This window comes from Berghia stephanieae, chromosome 3 (assembly GCF_034508935.2).
Source record: "Berghia stephanieae isolate SIO BIC M18660-M18661 chromosome 3, UCSD_Bste_1.3, whole genome shotgun sequence".
In the NCBI taxonomy this organism is placed as follows: Eukaryota; Metazoa; Mollusca; class Gastropoda; order Nudibranchia; family Aeolidiidae; genus Berghia; species Berghia stephanieae.
In genome coordinates this window covers 66,211,307-66,233,582 of record NC_088362.1, presented here as the reverse complement: position 1 = coordinate 66,233,582, position 22,276 = coordinate 66,211,307, and the positions used below count along the sequence as shown (strand labels likewise).

General features: G+C 37.4%; 1 protein-coding gene across 1 annotated transcript in view; it reads left to right on the top strand.

Annotated features, from left to right (window-relative positions):
- LOC144968237 (uncharacterized) overlaps positions 1–22,276 on the top strand; it is a gene marked incomplete in the record, with an annotated part of 55,732 nt that overhangs the window by 8,374 nt on the left and 25,082 nt on the right. Inside the window, 1 exon segment of the mRNA XM_078906385.1 lies at positions 20,395–20,605. Within this exon segment, the coding sequence (XP_078762511.1) occupies positions 20,395–20,605 (211 nt within the window).

Sequence of the window (22,276 nt, the reverse complement as noted above, 5' to 3'; positions counted from 1 at the left end):
CTTATCTTATAAGCCTTTAGATCGTATTCGTTAAAGGCAAGGCGTTATTGTTTCATATTAGACTGAAATCGTCGAACTCCGTCTATAATTGAGGATTCATTAAGTAGGTGCAGAACCTGACTCGGGTTTGTTTAAAAAATGTTATTTTATTTTTTCCCTCTTCCATACTTAATCATCCAGCCAACGAAAGACATTGGGAGGGATTACCTTTTCTCGCGTGTTGTAATTGTGTCCGTCTGCACATCTGGCACTGCCGTTTCGTCTTGGACTGGCACCCGACCTGCTTTTCCCACGCTTGTTTATTTGGGTGGTGAAGGTGGTTTTACGATGCTATAATATAGAGCTCGAGATATACATCAGAGTAATATTATGGGTTGCCCTACGGGTAGCAATTTCTCCACATATTGTTGTTTACTCCCAATTCTGCTTACCCAGGTTGTTTGTAATTTAGATATTACTGAAAGGCGCATTCTGTCTCGTATGTCCCTTTCTTTAACTATATTATCAGAGGACAACAAGTTGGATTATTAGCAATTCCTTGCTCGGAGTAATTATAAGGGCCAATGGGACTGAAGCAACGACATTATATAGAGACGCTGGATTGAAGCTTTTCCCGGTTTGAACTTAAGCATTAAATGGACTTTCAATGGCTCGATATCAGTACCATCTCTGGCTTGATACCCCTTGAGAATTGCGCTTGTTTGTCGCAAAGTACTCTGTGCTAGTTCTAACATAACCAGCTAAAAAGTAAAAAGTCACTGCTTGGTGGACATGGGGGACAGAAAAATTTCGACTTCTTGTGAAGCAAGTGCTCTATCGCTGAGCTATCGAGACTCAATTCTATTGATTAAAACTGAAATGCATATTTGTCCCTTACCGTTTATCTATTTAAAAATACAAATAAAACAGAAAATCAAAAAATTAAAAAATCTTTTGAGTTATTTCATAGGTAAGGGCCATATTCTTGGCTTATTCCTGGCTTACAATGGAATGGTTTGGCTTCCCTCCTGCTAATTACCTCCAATTAAGTTTGCTCACTCGACCATATTAAAACAATTAAGCTTACACCCCCCAAACCCCGGCACATTACGTAGGCCCGCATACAGATTTTACAGGAAGGTATATCTATCATTTATTATCGTTCATGATATTATGTTATCAACGGTGTGTTTGAGCCGGACAAAGGTCAATTTTAATTGCCCGGGGCTTGAAGTCTTAACGTTTGTCAGGCTTACTTTTTGTTTTTTTTTTTGGACTTTCATCTCACTGCCTATGATTATCACCACCATGCATTACTTTTTGTGACAAGTTAATTATCCTTTCTTTCATTCTCTATACATCTGGTAGTTTATTCACTGGTCTTAGCATCCTTTTGTATTAACAAACAACATACTGGGTCTTTTTATTTGTTTTTTTTTTTTTTTGTTTTTTTTTTTTTAATATGATAATTTTAATGACTGGTTGTAATGACAGGAAATATAGCGATGAATGATGACGGTAGTATTTTAAAACAAGTTTACAGATTTATTCACTCTTCGGCTTTCGCCAGATAATCATCGTAATACTCGAGTACTAAATGTATGTCGATTCTATCCAATCCGTTACGTCGGTTTCTAAAAAGGGTTTTTGTTGAATCTGCCTTTATAAAAATGTTAAATGTTGAGTTTTTGGCGTTGAAACTCTAGATTTTCAATTGATGAATATCAGACGGGTCAGTAGTTCGTTGTCAAATTTTCGTGTCGCTGTTCTATTTGATCTGGCCTTAGATTGGAGAGAATCTAGATACTTACTCCCTCTACGCTCCATATGATGGGAAGGGATGACTGCTGGCGCTGATATTATGACCTTAATGTGTTGCAAGGCGCCGTAAAACCCTTAAAAACAAAAAGGGGTGAGTGCTGTGTTCTATGTCGCCTAAGTGTTGTATGTGAAATCGCGGTGGTCTTTCTTGTGACCTGATTTTGATTTCAATTGTGTTGACATAGAAACAAGTAAAACACTTTCATCATTAAAATACTGCGTGTCTTTAGTGTGTGTGTATTTGTCTGTTTTAAATAACACACACACACACACACACACACACACACACACACAGAGAGAGAGAGAGAGAGAGAGAGAGAGAGAGAGAGAGAGAGAGAGAGAGAGAGAGAGAGAGAGTCTCATTGCCATTTATCCACGCTCTTCCTTCTGTTTCCTCATCTCTTTTAATCGGAGTACAAATTATAATATAACAAGATGGATAATGACAGAGTAGATACGAGTTCAGCTTTTTCTTCTTCTTCTTCTTCTTCTTCTTCTTCTTCTTCTTCTTCTTCTTCTTCTTCTTCTTCTTCTTCTTCTTCTTCTTCTTCTTCTTCTTCTTCTTCTTCTTCTTCTTCTTCTTCTTCTTCTTCTTCTTATTATTATTATTATTTTATTTATTTTAAAATTTATTAATGTCTTTATGTATTTATTGTAAATATTAGTTTGAGACAAATAATAAAAAACAATGGCGCCGCAACGATTTTTTTTCTGACGCGCGTACCTGGCCCATTTATTCCATCCCACTGACAGCTTTGCCCGAATTAATTTGCATCCTGGTTTATACAGCACAAGCGGTACCTTTTCGATGCCGGTACATAGCTACCACGTACACGAATGGATGGGGGTTTTTGCTTGATATTCCGGTGTTACTTATATAGTACTAATGTCATTACTCAGCTCGCCCGTAAATTGCGGGGCCACTCTTTTTCCGGATTAAAATAAAATAAATCTAAAATAGATCTAGATTTTGATGTAGCAATACAGTTTGCCAGACCGATCCCCTCGTGATCCACGAGAATGTGTACAGATTTTAACTGCCAACTGCCTTTATAGATAGATTGACTTGACGTAGGAAGTCACCACCATCTGAGTCAGTCGGTCGCTTTATATGTTACATATTATTCATTTAATGGAAAGTTTATGGTTACTTTTTTTCTTCTACGGAATTTTAAAACAGAAGTTTTACACATAGATAATAATATTATGTAGTTGACGACTAGACTCAGTGTTCGTGTGCCGATGAGCTAGATAGCAGCCAGAAATTGACGCCTATAATATTGGCTTAATAAATATTGCTCTAGTTATAAAAATGTCCCCCTCCCCCAAGACCAACAAACAAGAAAAGAAAAGAAAAAACAAACAAACAAACAAACAAAAAAAAACCCAAAGAGAACCAGACTAATAGTTCTAGAAGCTTCGATCGTCCCAATTAGATCCATCTATCGATCGTAGGTGTCATCGATGTATTGATTGTAATCAGCTTTGGATCGGGAGACGATCACTATAGTACACACACTATAATACATAACACCAACAACAACAACCACCACGTGCAGACCAGGCCGAATCAATCATTTATTGAACATCTCGGGTCGATCGTTGTTGTTGACTAACTAAAAGCTTTAGAGCCGGAATTCAATTTTAATTTTACTCTCAAGGCTTCGTGGCATCTCATTCTTTTAAATTTATTATTTTTTAAATCTAGAGATTAATGACACTATGGCACGCTTTTTGCTTCGTCCTATTCTAAAATATGATGAAAGTCCACAGTTGTGTGGTATAATAAATAATTGTGCCAAAACTGGTCGTGATAGGGTTAATTTTAATGCTAGCACTTGGTGGGAATCAATCAGTATTTATTGAATATCATTGGTGGTTGTTGTTGTCGACCCATATCCCTTCCTTGTTTGCTTCGCCGTGAGTCATGCATAAGCGGTACGCATGCGTTTTCTTTTATCGACAAGCTTTGCTTTGGATTTCTTTCCGATTGTCATTATCTTTCGCATTATTTGTGGATATTGATTGCATGTGTATATGTGAATGTTTTCATCAAGAGAATGGTGGGTAACAACAGACTTGCCGTTTACAAACAGTTAGGAAGGAGAGAGAGAGAGAGAGAGAGAGAGAGAGAGAGAGAGAGAGAGAGAGAGAGAGAGAGAGAGAGAGAGAGAGAGCACTCACATTCCATCCCTTCTCATTCACTTTTTTTTTTATCACACGAGTAGCACGGATAAAAGGGCCAAATCGGCATAATTTCAACAACCTGCCCGCATCCCGTCCCTATCTATATATACATAATTCGTCCAACACTCATTATTGCAGGTTTGGGGGAGAAGACGCTGACTCAGCAGTTTTTCGAAAATTTGAAATTATTCTCGACGTCTCACGTGGTTTGTTGCTGGTGAGAAGAGTACCGAGCAAAACATCCCCCCCCCTCCTTTTTTTTTTTTGGTCGGAAAACTTTTGCTTCAAATATCGATATAATGATATAGACATGACTCACTATTTTGTCAAAATCTCATAAACTCGTTACCGCTTAGAAGTTTCTGGTTTTTAGACTTTGATTAGTGAAGGTTATTTAAATTTTATCGCTCTTCTTTGTCCTGAGTTTTTATTTTCTATTTTTAAATTTTTTTTTTTTTTTTGATTTTATTATTATTAATTTTATTGTTGCTAAAACAAGCAAACGGTGTTTTGTGGATGTATGGCGAAAGGACCGAATTTAATGAGGCACACTTCACAACAGATCAACACGCCACAACAACGGGACGGTTTAGTGCACTACCCTAATTTTACTCTTTTTGACATGCTGTCACCGCTCTGTTATGATTATTATTTAAAAAGTTGTCCTATGTCTCTTAGACTGTGACAATTGCTTGCTAGTCTATGGATAGATGTAATGCTATCACAATTACATGCTTATCCCCCCAGCCCCTCGGTCTAATATTAAGACTCAATTACCCTGCCGCTACTGACTGGGTAGGGAAGAGGGAAAAGGTAAAAACATTTAAAAACTTAATCAAAGATTTTTAAAAGTAAAAAACAAACAAACCCAAACACATTGAATTAATAATTGAAAAAAAAAAAAGAATTAAAAATATATCCGAGGTTAGTCGATATCGAACCTAGTCAGCTCATTTGCACGTCGTGTGAGTAATGTGCCCAACCGATCCACCAACATGGCCTTCTATTCGAGATTGATACGAGGTGGTCGTGTTAAATCTATGACATTGTCATTACATGAACTACCCTTTTTTTTTAACGGAGAGTACATCAAATTATGTAATGTCGACAGCTGTTTGTATTCCTTTAACGACAGTTTACGTTAGTTTCCTCTAAGACACGTTCCGATCAAGACTTGAATGAATGAATCAACGAATAAATGAAGTAGAGTTTGTTCTGACTTGTTCTTACTCGTTCAATAATGCCAATTGACCCTGCAAGCTGAGCTGTCGTCGAAAGAATTTGGCGTCTTTGACAACGGCTGAAATAAACCAACGACACGCTCGACATGGCAAGATCGTTTAAATTTTTTTTATTTATCCCCCCCCCCTCCCCCGTAACTATATAAACCGAGCTTTTTGTTCGTTGAAATGAGTGTCGGTTGTTTGTACAAAGGATTGTATTCGTTTAAAATACAATTCAAAGGCGATCGTGAGTCGAGTGAATATGGGGGTTTGGAAGTGTTATCGCATTGATTGTTTTCTGCTGTTTAAATTGCATTTTATATCGCGTCGCAACTCGTTTTTGCTTGCGAAATATAAAGGTGCTCAATTCGTAAGAATATGAATTACACCTCACCACTTCTCTTTCCAAGAAAAGACAGGAAAAAGGAGAGAGAGAGAGAGAGAGAGAGAGAGAGAGAGAGAGAGAGAGAGAGAGAGAGAGAGAGAGAGAGAGAGAGAGGTGTGTGTGGTGTTGTAGAGAGAGAGAGAGAGAGAGAGAGAGAGAGAGAGAGAGAGAGAGAGAGAGAGAGAGAGTGTTATGTGTTTCACAATCGTTTCTATTGACATTGGAGTTGTTCATGAATCCCTAACTGGTCGCACTTTTCAAGTTACGTGTGTGTGTCTTGTAAGTTCACAAGGTGTTGTGGGTCGACATTTCAAAGAAAATAATGAAATTTTAGTCAAATGAAATTCCTGTCGGATTGGTGCATAAGTTATTGATACCAGATTGTTGTATTGTCCATAAATTATATTACAATCCCTCAAAACCGAGTTATTCCGATGCTTATGATTTGTATTTAGAATTGCTCTTATTAGCTACTTATTTGTTGGTTTGTTTATTATCAGTTGTTGCCACTGTAAAGCGTCATTGGGCATTGTAAATGGATAATGGCGCTATATAAATTTCCCATTACATTACATTACATGTTTCGCCTTATCATTCGTAATGTTCTTGTTTTTACCAACGTTTACCATCTTTCACTACAGCCGGTATTCTTGTCGTCAGACTTGTAACACGGATCTCACGTTAATAAATAATTACTTACGTTTATATCGAACACTAGATACATCCCTTCCTTCTTTGTAATTACTATACATTTTTGATTGCAGACCTCTAGTTTAACGAGACTTGAACGAGGTATTCTTATTCCTTCTCTTGCTTTTCACTGTCAGGGCAAACATTACAATCCGGTTTAGAATTTATTCTATTCCGACATTATTGCTGTAATTGATAAAACGCCCTTTTTTCAGTTTTTGTAACCCCCCCCCCCCCTTTTTTTTTTTTCTTCTTCTTATATTTTGGTCACAAAACTTTTAATTTATCGATCGTTTATGATGACTTCAAATGTTCAGATATGAGATATCGTTAGCGGGCAACTCAATCAACAGCTATTGAAGGAAAAGTTCTCTGGCCAAGACGGAAAAAAACAAACAAAACAATAGCAATTAGTTGTACAGGATTTTATCTTTTAGCGATCAATACTGACCTTTAGTTACACGGATCATCACGACGATAAGATCACGTTTTATCAGATGATTCCCGGCAATTTGTCAACGGAACTATTATTGATCTTAACGGCGGCGCGTTGATCATGGAGCTCTAAAGGTCATTGTGTAATTATTATCTCTTGAAAAGGAGGGGGGGGGGGGGGGGGGTTGTTGTGGTTGGCGATATTTTTTGTTGAAGATCATGGTTGATTATCACTGTGTGTGTGTGTGTGTGTGTGTGTGTGTGTGTGAAGGTGCGTGCGTGTGTTGAAATCAAGGTGGAGTTGGGTGTTGATTAATATATTTGATTGTTTTTTGGACATAATTGTATGACACCTGCCTGAAATGGTCTGTTAAAATACGCTTGAGTAAGTCTTGGCAATCTTTTATCATGGCGACGTGTATGTTTGTGTGTGTGTGTTCGTGTGTGTGTTTTATGGTTTGTGTTTGCGTGTATTAGTATTTGTTCTTTTCCACAATTGCAGACCTGTTTGCTATTTTTCAAATCAATAAATCTTGCCATTATTTCTAGTGTGTAGTGTATAGACTGTTTAATAAATACGTCTTTTGTGGACGTCAATCTATATTATTATTTTTTGTTCACACATTTCAGCTATAGAGGACTTGCTCAACTTAATCAATATAAATAATGTTATGGGTCTTATATTAGTAGTGATCGCCAATATACTTATGCTTTGCGCAGGTTTCTTTACTTCCTACTATATTATAGACTTGTAAACAGTGAATGTCTGTGCTAGCACCATGTTTCCTTCACACTCCCAGGAGATCGTATGGAGCACAATTTTCAGCGTGAATCTCTGGGTTGTTTTACAATCTCTACACGCCTCAGTTTTTTTTGGTCAGAAAAATCATTAATATCTTTAGTCGAGTAGGACGATAGCAGTAATAATAGTAATTTGCATGAAATGGCTTTATTAACCACTTAGCGGCCATTCTCTGTGGAAAGATCAGTTTTTTTAAAAAAAATTGGCCAGAAAACCAATTCCCTGATCATACTGCCCGTCTTACCACTGACTATGCTGTTCATCGCTTGAATTTGCGACAAAACGAGGCACCCGTGTTGCTCGACCATCAATGCGTGACAAAATCACTTCATTTCTATTTTGTTATAATTATTTCAATTTGCTATTTGATTAATTAAACTTTGGGGCCAACTGTTTCCACGTGCTTATATGTGACCCTCCGCCTCGAAGCGGTATTAAGTCGGGATTTGGAAAACGAAGAAAACCGGTTTTAAAGTGGAAATGGTCAAAATTATCAAATTTCAGTTTTTGGTTGTTTCATAAACTACAATCATTTTTTTTCATGAAAACATAATTATTCAACATAAATATTGACGATAAGTTATATAAATTTTGTTTAAAAATGCAACTATCAGTGAAAAAATCAAAACGAGAGTTGACAATATTTATATTATTATTGTTTTGAGCTCGTCATCCATCTCATGATCTAGTGACGCACGAGGGAATGAAAATTAATATTACTATTACTATATTGTTTAGGGAATGGGAGCTTCCCGTTATTATGCCTTTTATGACCATACTGGTTGTTGCGTGCAAGCTGTTGTCGCACACAGCAAGCACACATACTACTCACATTCGAATGCACGCGCGATATTGTTACATGTCTCCGTATGCGGAGTCGTTAGTCGATGCAAGGTACGACATCAACGCACGTTCCTGACGCAATTTGTTACACAGCTTGCCACCCAATTACAACTCTGTAGTACACTGACATAAAACATTAAAAAGAAAATGTCCCCGTTAATTAAAAAACAAAAACAACACACAAACAACTTTAGTTATTTATAATTTGAGATGTCTGTTAACATGTCACCTAGTATTATTAATTTGAGACCTCTTCAAAGTCCCAAGTGGAAGAATTTTCAATAAGTTCTGGATCGCTTAGGCTAAGAATTTGAGTAAGATATTTCTGACAGAAATGAAAAGAGAAAAAAGAAAAAGAATATGAGTACAAGGGAATAAAGGCAATGGCGTTTTGTCATTGTACGACAGATTTCGCCATCTCCTGTGTGAATTGACCTTTGTAAAATATGGACGTATGAAATGAAATGACGATAGACTATGGTTTATTAAATAATGAATAGATTGGTTTTGGTAGAGAGTATCGGTACTTTCGTACTCACGTGTGTAATAGTAGTGGCGGTACTGTGGCGATTTTTATTGGAACAATAAAGAAGGGGGGGGGGGGGGGGGGGGGGGTGTCGAGGCCATTTCCGTTTATTTTCCCCCATTAATAAAGAGTATTGTTTGTATGAGTTTATTTGCGACATTTGGATCATATTATGACCAGGTTTAGAAATACGATGAAAACAACTGAATTAATGCTGAATAAAAGTCTCTCTCTGTCTCTCTCTCTCTCTCTCTCTCTCTCTCTCTCTCTCTCTCTCTCTCTCTTTCTCTCTACCTCTCCCTTTCTCTGTCTCTTGCTCTTCCATCCATTAAGTCTCCTCCTACCCCTCCACTTCTATTTTGTACGTCTCTTTTTCCTCTATCTCTCCACTCTCCCTCATTCTTTTCTTTGTGTATCTCTCTCCCCCTCCCCTCTCTTTTTTCTCACAACCTCTCTCTCTCTCTCTCTCTCTCTCTCTCTCTCTCACACACACACGCGCGCTCGCACACTCGCACACACACACACACACACACACACACACTAACACACATCCCTATGATGACGAGATAACAGTATGCAATGTGCAATTAAAAATCACCCCCAAGGGCTTCCATCTGGCCCAGCGTCACCAGTGGTTACTATCAATAAGGTAAAACGCAAGTTGAAGATTTTTCCATTTTGTCACTCGACAGCTAGTATGCCTTTTTTCTTTACTCACCTCGGGCTAAAAGCTAGTGGTCAGTATCACATTCTTCCGTATTCTTGACAGTAAACATTTAAACAAAAATATTGCTAGAAAACATTTTCATCAAACTTCGATTAATAAGATGACGTATCAATCAACTTTTCAAAAACTCTCAATCCTGACATGGTATTAGAGATTTTGGCTGTTAATGGCCATTTTAATCGATCGATATTTGACGTAAAAGTTTTCTGGCCAAAATGTATAACGAATTGTTGAGCCAAAGAGTACGGCAGAGTCGGCATGTCGTGTAGCCCCATAGTATTATTATTTTTTTTAATCTCCTAAATCTACGAACTAGTAGTGGTCAATACGTTCCCCCTTTGATGGATCGACCTCCTCTAGCTTACACCCCCTCTCTCCCCCCTCCCCCCCCCCCCTCAGGCCAGGAACATCAAATGTAGCTTGTCCCCAGTATCTCCCTTGGTGATGGGGATTTACTTTATCCCCTTGCCCAGCTTGCAAGGCTCCCCCCGCCCGCCTCTCCCCGGTTTTCCTCTATCTCATACGTATAATATACACATTTCCTCCCCCCTTCCCCCATCAGCGAAAAGAAGAGAAAAGATAACTGCCTCCAAGTCTTATCAATGATTGTTTATATCAGTCATAGTAACCACTTTTGTTCTTTTTTGACCAATCAAATTCAACGCACGGATAAACCAAAACTACAATGCGGACATCAAGCTTCACATTCCTAAAAGTATTTTTATTTGGCTATCTACGCAGGAACTTTCATTAAATACAGACGCATGTCTGTACCCCGACTTCTGCTATTTGCATTCGAATTCCATCATCACCATCATCGACTAACCTGATGCAATTAAAGAATCTGAAATTTTTATGAGAAGAAGGGAAAAAAATAAAAATTAAATTCTGGAATAACTTTATCAGCCTACGATACCAGCTTTCGGCTTTTAATCGATTTTGGTTGACAGAAACCATTATTTGGTTAAAATGCCTCTGAACAGAATTCTAGTTTGAATTTGGAAACAGATTCATCGATACGTAAAATGAAAATGTCTTCATCAATTTCCCTTTTTAAAAACCAGAGAAAGTATTATAATATATGAATCTTTATATTAAGCTAGTGCCTGCTCCCTAATTTATCACTTTGATATCTAACATCAAAAACAAAACAATAATAGAATCTAATAACTTTTAAAAATCACAAAAACCTTTCGCAAGTTTTATTTTCCGTACCCATATTTCATCAATATAATACACAGATTTTTCCTTCATTCAAAATTGGTGAAAGCGTTTCTGCAAGGAAAACTTATTAAACTTTTAGTTTTTAAAAATTCATCAACACGTTATCAGTCAAAGGATGTTAAAGTGGCAATTCATACATGTTAGGAATTCCTGTATTTTGACCTTTTTTTTTTTAGTTCTCTCTCTCTCTCTCTCTCTCTCTCTCTCTCTCTCTCTCTCTCTCTCTCTCCCCCTCTCTCTCTCTCTCTCTCTCTCTCTCTCTCTCTCTCTAAAATTGATGACAATCAAACTGAATTTTGATTTATTTATTTGTTACTGTAGCAGGTCTTTATTGCTCATGCCGATTTATGTTCTAACATGTAGAAGGCAAGCTTGCATGAAGACAAAACAACTACCACACACAATAAACTAAAACCATAGTCGCCTCCATCCATCCTGATTGGCTATGGGCCTGACAGGCAGACATCAACTGACTTCCACTTCCTGTTTGGAACTGTTGGTCGTATGTCTTCTTGCCCATTCCCTGTCTCCAAGCCTTTCCGGTGTATGTCCGTGCTTCTTGGCATCCTCACCCACCATCAGGGGAACACGAGAGGTCTATGAATGCCAGTGTGACCCAGGAGGCTTGGAACAGTTGGAATCTTAAAAGATATTTCTTACAATTTCTTGTTGCCCACTTATAATAAAAGATAATGCTATGTTTGCCTTTCAAGACAATCATAACCAATTTACAGATCGCTTTGTACTTTGATTCGTTTACACTGTCTAGAAGAGAGAATTTGGTTAGAGCTAGTCGCTTCTACAGCCACCTAAAAGCGTGATGTTAATTGAACACTGTTATTTAATATTTCGCTGTTGCATTGTCATTTCTGAGCCCAGCTATTTCGATATTTTGCTCACTAATATAGGAAAAGATTTTTGAATAAACCATTTAGGAAAACGATTTAGATATGAGCTGATTAATTTATGATCACGTTTGATTTTATTGTCTTCAGATTTTAAGTCTTCTTTTTTGTATTAACTGAAACTGTAGCTGATGAACATTTTCCCAGATAAATTCGCCCCCCCCCCCCCCCATCTCTTTCTCTCTCTCTTTTCTCTTTGCCAAACTACGGTATATGAAAACGATATAATTTATGCACAATACCGTCGAATATGTTAAATTAACTCATATCTCTAGCACTACTTCCCTGATTTGAGGATATCGTCCTACAATCATGGTGTGTACATTAAAAATAGTCTGTGGTTGTATGTCTTTTGTCGGGTCCCTGCAGAATCCACCCACTCACCCATTCATCGAACCCTTATGGCATCACAACCTACGCACGCGAGAGAGGACGATGAGAATTCCATTCATGGCGTCCGAAGGCCGAATTAAATGGTGGGCGGTGATGATACCCGGGTTTCTGCTCTCTCTCTCTCTCTCTCTCTCTCTCTCTCTCTCTCTCTCTCTCTCTCTCTCTCTCTCTCTCTCTCTCTCTCTCTCTCATGCCCCCCCCCCCCCCCACCCCTTTCTCATAGACAAGAGGACCGTTTTAAAAGTGTAACAGGAGCAAAGCAAAAAATAAAAATGGAGTCTTACTAAACACAAGGATGTTATGATAATGTTGATTGTCAGGATTATTACAGCTTATTTTTATAAAGCAATAGGCGCCCAGCGTTAATCTATACACATTGGTGAACGTAATAGACACGTTAAAAACGATTTGCCATCTTGCATTATATAATTACCATAATTTTTCGATTCCTGTGCAATATTTATATAATTTACAACCGCCTTTTATTGGACCCCCCCCCCCCCCCCTTCCCCATTTTCCCTTAAATACATAATATAAAATATTTACCTTCTCTGTCCAGTTATTTTTTCTCTGTCCATATGTTTTGTTTTTTTTTCTTACCGAGTGGAGTGCATCATTTTGGTTTATTATCTTCCAGCTTTATGGTACTTATAGTTTTATTCTATCTATACACTACAACTAAGTATACGCTACAGGATTACCTATCTTATCAACCCTCTCCAACTTTGATTTCTCTCTTTATCATGTATCTCTCTCTTTCTCTCTCTCTCTCTCTCTCTCTCTTTCTCTCTCTCTCACACACACACACACACATACACACACACACACACACACACGTCCATTGGAAGTATGTACATAGTTTATGTCTAGAGTGTCCATACAATTTATCATTGTTCTTTTTCGTTACTCATTAGGTCTGCCCCGCCCCCCCCCCCCCCCCAGCCCTTCCCCCAGATTCTAATAATAATAATAATAATAATAATAATAATAATATAATAATAATAATAATAATAATAATAATAATAATAATAATAATAATAATAATAATAATAATGATAATAATAATAATAATATTAATAATAATATAATAATAATAATAATAATAATAATAATAATAATAATAATTTATTGCATCCCAAAAAGGAATTTTTTTTGTACAGACCTGTTATAATCTACACAATTAGATAAAAATATAACGGAAATAGGATGTATCATGTATATAAAAAAGGAGCAGCTCCATAACCAGAGCCTATTGATATCAATCAAATTTCATTGACATATCCATCAAGTCAATATTGTGACATCTAATTTACCTTTATGTCAGTATTTGCTTTACGTAAAGAATGGATTGACTGTTTATTGTGTTACATACAGATTTGGGTATTTGTTTCTTTCTAGAAACAGATCGTTAAAACGTTTTACGATATGTTATAACTTACTAAGATTGCTTTAATAGCAGATGGTCGATAGCAATGATCTTGGTTTATTTTCTCGTTCAGCGTTTGTAGCTTGTGTTGATGTAAATGATATTTTCGAGGAGAGTAGGTTTACAATAAATTATTTTTTTTTAGGAGAGTAGGTTTACAGCAAATGATTTCTTTGAAGAAAGTTGGTTTACAGTAAATGATTTTTTTTTTTAGGAGAGTAGGTTTATAGTAAATGATTTCTTTGAGGAGAGTAGGTTTACAGTAAATGGTTTCTTTGAGGAGAGTAGGTATACAATAAATGATTTTATTTTAGGAGAGTAGGTTTACAGTAAATGATTTCTTTGAGGAGAGTGGTTTTATAGTAAATGATTTCTCTGAGGATAATAGGTTTACAGCAAATGATTTTTCTGAGGAGAGTAGATTTCTTTCTTTGAAAATACATTATTTTTCAACCTTAATCATTTTGACTTTTTTCTTTTCTTCAATCTTCAATGTTCTCCATCTAGTTTATACACTTGACACGATGGACAGAGACGTATTAGACATTATGTGCAGTGCAGATATTGCAATACAAATAAATATATATATATATATATATATATATATATATATATATATATATATATATATATATATATATATATATATATATATATATATATATATATATTATATATCTATTCAAATTAATAGTTGTGTAACGACCACTGTCCTTGTCTTATGTCACCGATAGTTTTACACACTTTACTGCGTAATAATATGACACCTTTATCGAGGGATAATTAATTACTATCTTTTAAGTGGTGATAGTGGAGAATGATGATGGTGATGCTATGATCTGTCGTCATTTATCAGACCCAAGAAAGCCAGGAAGGCCTTGACTCTTTGAAGACGTTATTTTAAGATTTTGTATCGCGATCTACAGACCGAGTTATCTTATTATATTATTGTCAACAAGCTGTCTGCATCTTCGTCTTATTATTCCTTTAGCTGTTATTGTTGTTATTGATATTGTTTTTGTTGTTGTTGTTGTTGTTGTTGTTGTTGTTCTTCTTCTTCTTCTTCTTCTTCTTCTTCTTCTTCTTCTTCTTCTTCTTCTTCTTCTTCTTCTTCTTCTTCTTCTTCTTCTTCTTCTTCTTCTTCTTCTTCTTCTTCTTCTTCTTCTTCTTTTTCTTCTTCTGTTGTTATTGTTGTGTAAATCCCAATGCACGGACAACCCATAAGCACATCTTCGTCACTACGGATGACAGGAATTACATTGAGAGCGATAGGGATAGGGGGTTAGGGGGTCGGGATTTTATTATTTGTTGTAATGGAGATTATTGAAGATATAATATATTTTTACTTGTTTTAATCGTTTCTATGAAAACACAACAATTCGGATAATGAGACTTTTGGAAAGCTGGTTACATGATCAGCAAGGCTTAATATTTATATGATTTAAATAGAGGTCTATGGTGACTAGTTCATATAATCTGTTTTCACTTCATGTATAGAGGAGGACTGAAAACCATTAGATAGGTTGGCCCTACTATAGGTGGAGGTCGATGGTATCTAGTAGTGCCGCGCTGAGGACCGGACCGAGGACCGGTCCCACGGTCTTTTAGCTGTGAACCGTGGTCCAGTCCCAAAGAGGAAGACCGCCGGCGGTCCTCACTTCTTATCACCTTTCAACGGTCTCGCGCCATACTACTTCCCCAGCGATTCGTTGCCTCGGTCCTTTGCCTATCTTCCACCAATCACCACCCATCCCACTTAATTAATCGCACCCACCCCCCTTTGCCATACACTAAACGACACAGACGACCATAGAGGCAGACGACCACCTCCCTCCACTCCGCAAACCGCCCTTTCGTGTGTGAGATGGGGGGAACAGGAGGCGCACGCCTTGGACGATTCCATTATACGGGGTAAATTTCAAAATTTACTACACCATAATGATCGCAATGACAATGATCTATGATGAAGGCATGACCCCTCTTCTCTAATGGGTTATTGTTTGAAATGTATGTGACTACTAAAGATGTGTGTGTGTGTGTGTGTGTGTGTGTGTGTGTGTGTGTCGAACCTAGCAAGTTGCAAGTCTGATTTTTTGTTTTCTTTTGTCCATCTCTTGTCGCCACTCCTTTCTATCGCATTGTTGTCATTTAAAATAATACAATAATATTAAAATTTCGTTTGGTGTTTTAACTAATCAAGTAATATGAGTTTCATTAGTTTCTTCCGTCCAAAAAAACCAGTTATAACGTCTGTATTTTTAAAAGGTCCAATAGAATATTTGGGGACCCCGATAGCTCAGTTGATAGAGCACTCTCTTTATACGCAAAGGGCCAGAGATCGATCCCGGGTGCAGTCGATTTTTTCTGAATCCCTGTCTACTCAGCAATGAATGGGTAGCTGAGTTTATTAGATCTGGCGAAAAGTCACCATCGACCCCTCTTATCACCTCATCCACCCCCTCTTATTATAACTTCACGTCTCTCTCTTACTCTTCAATGCTCGCTGCCCTCTAATGTGTGTGTGTGTGTGGGGGGGGGGGGGGGGGTAGGAGTTGCGTGTGTGTATCAACGCCACGAACAAGTCGATCAACGCCTTGGGCGATGCCATTATCTCCGTTAATGGGGATAAATTTCAAATTTTATTAAATTATCGAAGTAACAATGAAGTACGGTGAGCAAATAAAGAAGGCATCACCCCTCTTCTCTAATTAGGTTACAATTTGAAATGAGTGTGACTACTCCGTGTGTTTTACTCCTGTAGGCCAAGGTTTTCATCGTGTAGCGGTCTTTAACGGTTCAAGAATGAACGGACCGGTCTAGAGACCGGTCCTTGCGGTCTTCATTTCCCAAGGACCGTAGGACCGTGGTCCTTAAGCTTGCCAAGGACCGCCCCGCACTAGTATCTAGTTCATATCAACTGTTTTCACTTCATGTATGACTGAAAACCATGCATTAGATGGGTTGGCCCAGACCTGCCTACTACTACGAATATTCTGTAAAACTACGAATTTTCGGGTCATAAATTGACAATTAAGTAAAGATCTTTGATTCAATAAAATTCTTGAAAACAATGTTTTGTTGCCAGATTTAGTATACAAAGGAGTTTAAAGCGTTACTTTAATGTATTTAAACACGAATTTAAAAAGTGGTATTATTATTTCCCCTGAAAACTGCGAATTTCTCCAATTTAAAGTAGGCAGGTCTGGGTTGGCCCAATGGTTATTTTGACACTATATTATAATATATGGTTATGACATAAGTATGGTTGATCCTTCTGTGTATACTCTGGATCAGATGTCACAAAGTGGTCATTTGGTCAACGACAACGACAAGCAGCCACATAATTCATACTTAACAGACGGAGTTCGATTTTACTCTAATTTTGATACGCCGTCTTAACGTTGTCACTTGGTCACTAAGAGAGTAGTAACAGCGTTATGATGCGTCTTGGGCTTCAATGATAAAAACAAAGCAAAAAAAAAAATAAATAAATAAAAAACAACACACACACACACACACACACACACAGAGAGAGAGAGAGAGAGAGAGAGAGAGAGAGAGAGAGAGAGAGAGAGAGAGAGAGAGAGAGAGAGAGAGAGAGAGAGAGAGAGAGAGAGCAACCCCCTCCCCCTACTATTATAATTGTATGGATTTAGCATTATGCGTCTTTCAAAAGACATGAATGATGATGGTGTGGTCGAAAAATGAAAGTATAAACGACAGACTTGATGGGTATAAATATGTATTGAACGCCTTTATTTCACGTATCAGGGAACGTATGTTGAAGTTATGATTTAGTGATAAACAACTCCGATAAACAACTCCACCCTCCATTTAGCCATGTCCTCGAGTAATGATGTCATCTGTAGATTAATAGATTATGTAATGCGTGTGTGTATACGTGTTTATGTATGTAATGTATGTATGTATGTATGTATGTATGTATGTATGTATGTATGTATGTATGTATGTATGTATGTATGTATGTATGTTTGTATGTATGTATGTATGTATGTATGTATGTATGTATGTATGTATGTATGTATGTATGTATGTAATGTATGTATGTATGTATGTAATGTATGTATGTAATGTGTGTGTGTGTATGTATGTATGTATGTATGTATGTATGTATGTATGTATGTATGTATGTATGTATGTATGTAATGTGTGTGGATGAATGAATGGATTGATTATGTTTGTGTGTGTATGTGTTTTGCTATATTTATACATTCACCATTTCTCTTTATATTTGCATCTCATTCTCTCTGCTGATTTCTCTCCATATCTCTATCACTGTATGTGTGTGTGTTTGTGTGTGTGTGTGCGTGCGTGCGTGTACGTGTAAGCGTAACCTACATTAAATTTTCGACACGCATGAGTAAACTGCATGTCGTCACACGGACTCAATCAAACGTGATCCGTAACAACATTGACGACGACGGTGGCGTGAAATGGCCTCATATAAAACCACCATAAAAATGGCCCCGCCTGATCCCATTATGGAGACGGCATTTTGTTGGTGTCTTGCAAATGACATCGTTTTAAAAAAAAATTCTTTCAAATCTCTTGTTTCTTCTCCTCTCTATTTTTAATTGACATCGATCGACACGGTAGTTGGTATTAGGTTTATAGGTATTTAGAGAGAAGAATTCCAAAGTTATAGTGTTGCTACTGCCGGCAGCAACATTTTAATTCAACCTTGTGTGTGTGTGTGTGTGGGTGGGGGGGGGGGGGGCTGTCAAAGCTCTATCCCGAGAAAAAAAAAACGATACAAGATGACCCAGGCCAGGGTCAGCCTCAGCGCACTGTCGTAAAGTCCGTAATTGGGGCTAAGTTTCTTGCTCAAGGAAAAATAACCTAGATGCTACTATTCCCTCTTCCCCCGATGGAAGTGCTAAGCGTACCGTACCTCATCCACTCAGCCATCTCACTTTTTTGCTCAAAGATCAAAATAGAGATGTTGCTGCTCCTCCGTCATGTCCGATGCCTTTGAGTCTGCAATGAGTGAATGGCTAGATGCCGCTGGTGAATGGACATCAAGCAAGTTAACGAGTGCAGCTTGGTTTATTGTTTGATAAGGAAGAATTCGTAAAAGTACAGGTTGGCTGGACGGTCGTGGTACAGAAGGATGACCAGTTTGACGTCAAACTTAAACACGCCCAGCATGTACCCATTCTTATTGGTGTCTGTGACAAGAGACGTATGTGTGTACACGGCGAGGTGTCTATACTATACTGTAAGGTTTTCATTCCTTTTCGAGACATCGTGGACCCGTATCTTATAATGTTACGTCATGACGTCATTGTGAAAATGACATAATAGAGTTTATTTCGTTTTATCTAGTCTTCGAATGTCAAGATTTTAGTTTAGTTTGGTCCTGTCGATGTCTAAATTCCAGGGATATTGGTGTGTTGGGATGACACAGTATTTCTCTAATTGGCCATTTTCATCCGAGTTTTTTTCTCTTCTTGGAGGAATGGTGCCCTAAAATGATGTGATTTTCTGTCTGTTGATCCAAGAACTCGATGCATTATTATGTCTGTATCAGTATCTTTGTGTTGCGACATAATGTAGGTTTTGTTATAAACAAGAAGAAGAGATCAGTACTATACACTGTGGGAATCAAGTCATTATTCGCTCCTAGTCCGTTTGAGTTGTTTCTGTTACCTGTGGCATGTCAGACATGTTTAAAGACCGCCGTTGTTAGGCACTTCATTCCTAACTCATTGGAAATATGACGGACTCTGGGAATTCATTTCATCGGGATAGAACCGGATAATTTCAAAGATGTTTTCTACAGACCAATTGATTCGTTACTGGAGTTCGGATTTGAAAAGTGTTAGTCATTCAGAATAGTCTTTAATTTCCCTATCTTGTTTTATTGGATCCTTTTGCATGTATACTTTGATTCTAGTCACTTTGGCTTTATAACTTAGTATTTAATGTCTGGAGAGCGACAGCGATGTTATAACAAGAGAGGCGCTCCTCCGTCTTATAAAGACGTCCCCTCATAAAAGCAACGAACCGATATCTCAGATCACAGCTCCGCCAGATTATTTTCACTATGGTAGTTTGAAAAAAAAAGACATTGTGTTTAATCAAGAAATCCATTGAGAATTAAAGGACAATTTTTAAAAAATCAATTTATTTTAACATTTTTTTGGGGGAAATTCTCTACCGACTGGACCTGGGGTTAAGTTGTCTTCTAGGGGGCACCACTCCACTTAGCATTGCCAAAAACTGAACAGAAATCAGTCAGGAAGAAAGGATGACATAATGGAATAAATGGAATGCATTGTAATACTATCAATATTAAATTTGTGAATGGGCGTGTTTGTTAACGCCTAATAGATTACGTAAATCGCTTTAAGAAAACGTCAGAAAAAGACCCCCCCCCCCCCCACACACACACACACGAAAAACAAACAATAAAAAACATTGAAACTTTTTCTCAGCTTCCCTGCCGCCATCGTGCATAAAGATCTCAGAAAACAAAGAATGCAGCGAAAACGTAAATATCGACTCGCTTTTTTTTTCTTCATAAAGATGTTTGGGGTCTTCGATTTTTTTTATTTTTCGCTCGTTTAAAATAATTAACAACCATTACTCTATGCTGACACCGGCTTCAGATAGTTAATACCATAAATTTATGCCAGCTCCCCCCCCCCCCCCCCCCCCTTTTTTTTTTTTCTCCCATTCCACAAATACATTTCCGGACTCAATAGTTATTATTCCTTATTGATCAATTATCTTTTTATGGACCTAAATATTGGCATTTAAATAAAAATTGGCATTTTTAAAATCTCTCTTTCCAATCCTCAGCAGACCGGCTTCCCCAACCCAGAAGAATGCTACGAAAACGACTGGCTGAGCTCCTTCCTGGACGATCCCGTGCTAAACGACAAAATGATGACAGACGCCATGCAGCCACCCTGTATCAAATCGGAGCACAGCTACAGCATCAACGACAACGCAAATGGAAACTCTACCACCCAAGACGCTCCTGGATCCCCTCTCGGACTGGCCAAATGTGAAGGTAAAAAAGACACCACTCAAACATGCTGTCCAACTATAATATTGTAGACATTATAATGAGGGTATATGTATGTATCCGACTGTAGATGGATTACGGTAGAATCTCCTTACATTATCTATATTATAATATCTGTTCTGGCATTCACTGACATGACCAAATATACTTTTAAGTTAACAAACGTTCATTTTGGCCCAAAAAGTTTAATTTCATATTGTGACCGAAGAAGATAACCTATCGTAAATAGTCAAACCGATACTATTTTGGAATAGAATTCTGGTTATAGACTTTTCCCCCTTTTTTTTCATTAAGGCAATCGGTCGATTTCAAAGTAAAAGTTCTCATACCAAGGCGTACAAAAAGTGTTTTGTCAGTGTACGGCTATGTTTTCCATTTTAAATAGATTTTCTGTCTATATTATGACCTGAAAGGGATGCTAGTGCCTCAGACTTAAAACAATCAACAACGAAAGCAAATCAAAAACAAACAAAAACAAAATAAAACAATTTTTTTAAAAAAAAGAAGAAAATACTAGATGGGAATTAAAACATTTCCGATTCAATTTAGACAAGGCACACCAATATGCAGTTCCATTTGTAACAAGTGCGTGAGTGGATCCCGATGAAGCAACAACAGGTGTTCTGATAACATTGGATTTTAGTCGGTCTTTGACTTCCCTTGCCATCTGGTTCACTTAAAAAACCCCAACAAAAACAACTAGGTAATTTCGATTTCAGTGTTTGTGTGTGTGTGTGTGTGTGTGTGTGTGTGTGTGTGTGTGTGTGTGTGTGTGTGTCTGTTTGTTTTGCTTTCCTTTTTTTTCTTCTCTCTTCTTTTACAATCTCTCCATTTTACTCCGTCGTACTTATTGCGACATTGTAACCTTTTTTACAGACAGGTTTGGATTGATGTACACTTGGGTAAGACTTCCATAGTTACTAAATGAGAGTAAGAACATGTGATGATTGGATGGAATTGATGGATAGATTGATGACTGGATGGGTGAATTGAGCGGATGTATGTATGGATGGATGGATGGATGATTGACAGATTGACAGACGGGGCTGATGGAGGTACAGAGAGATACATATGAGAAGGATATGGAAGAAGGAGAGATTCCCTGGGATCCCCGGAAATCCAGCGGTTTTGAAGTCATAGGAGGAATAACCTCCTTTAAAAAAAATTACATTTCCCCTCGATCAAATGTATCTACTGACAGTGAGAGACTTACTGTGTGGAGGAACAAACAGGTGCAGTTTTCCACTATCCCGAGTATCAATGAGTTTATCATCTCATTTGCTCTAAAATTTGGGGTAAGTGCAGTAAAAATTGGGCTTAAAGGCAATGGTTCAAAATATCCCCCCTTTCAGCACTGGTACATGGAATGCGGTCTTGTTATAACCACAATTTATATGAACCATGACGTTTTTCATATCTTTTGTCGCAAGCCAAACGATCATGCCTTGTGAAATTTTCTTGTCTGTCTTTCTTTCTTTTTTTTTTTCTTTTTTTCTTTTCTTTTCTTTTTTTTTTTTTTCTTTTCTTTTCTTTGTTGCCTCATTTATTATTATACATTTTCTTCCTTTTTTTTTTTAAAATCGTAATGTCACGGTCCCTTAGATAATAACTGAAGTGATAAGATTGTAAGATAATATAAATAATGATACAAAGAAA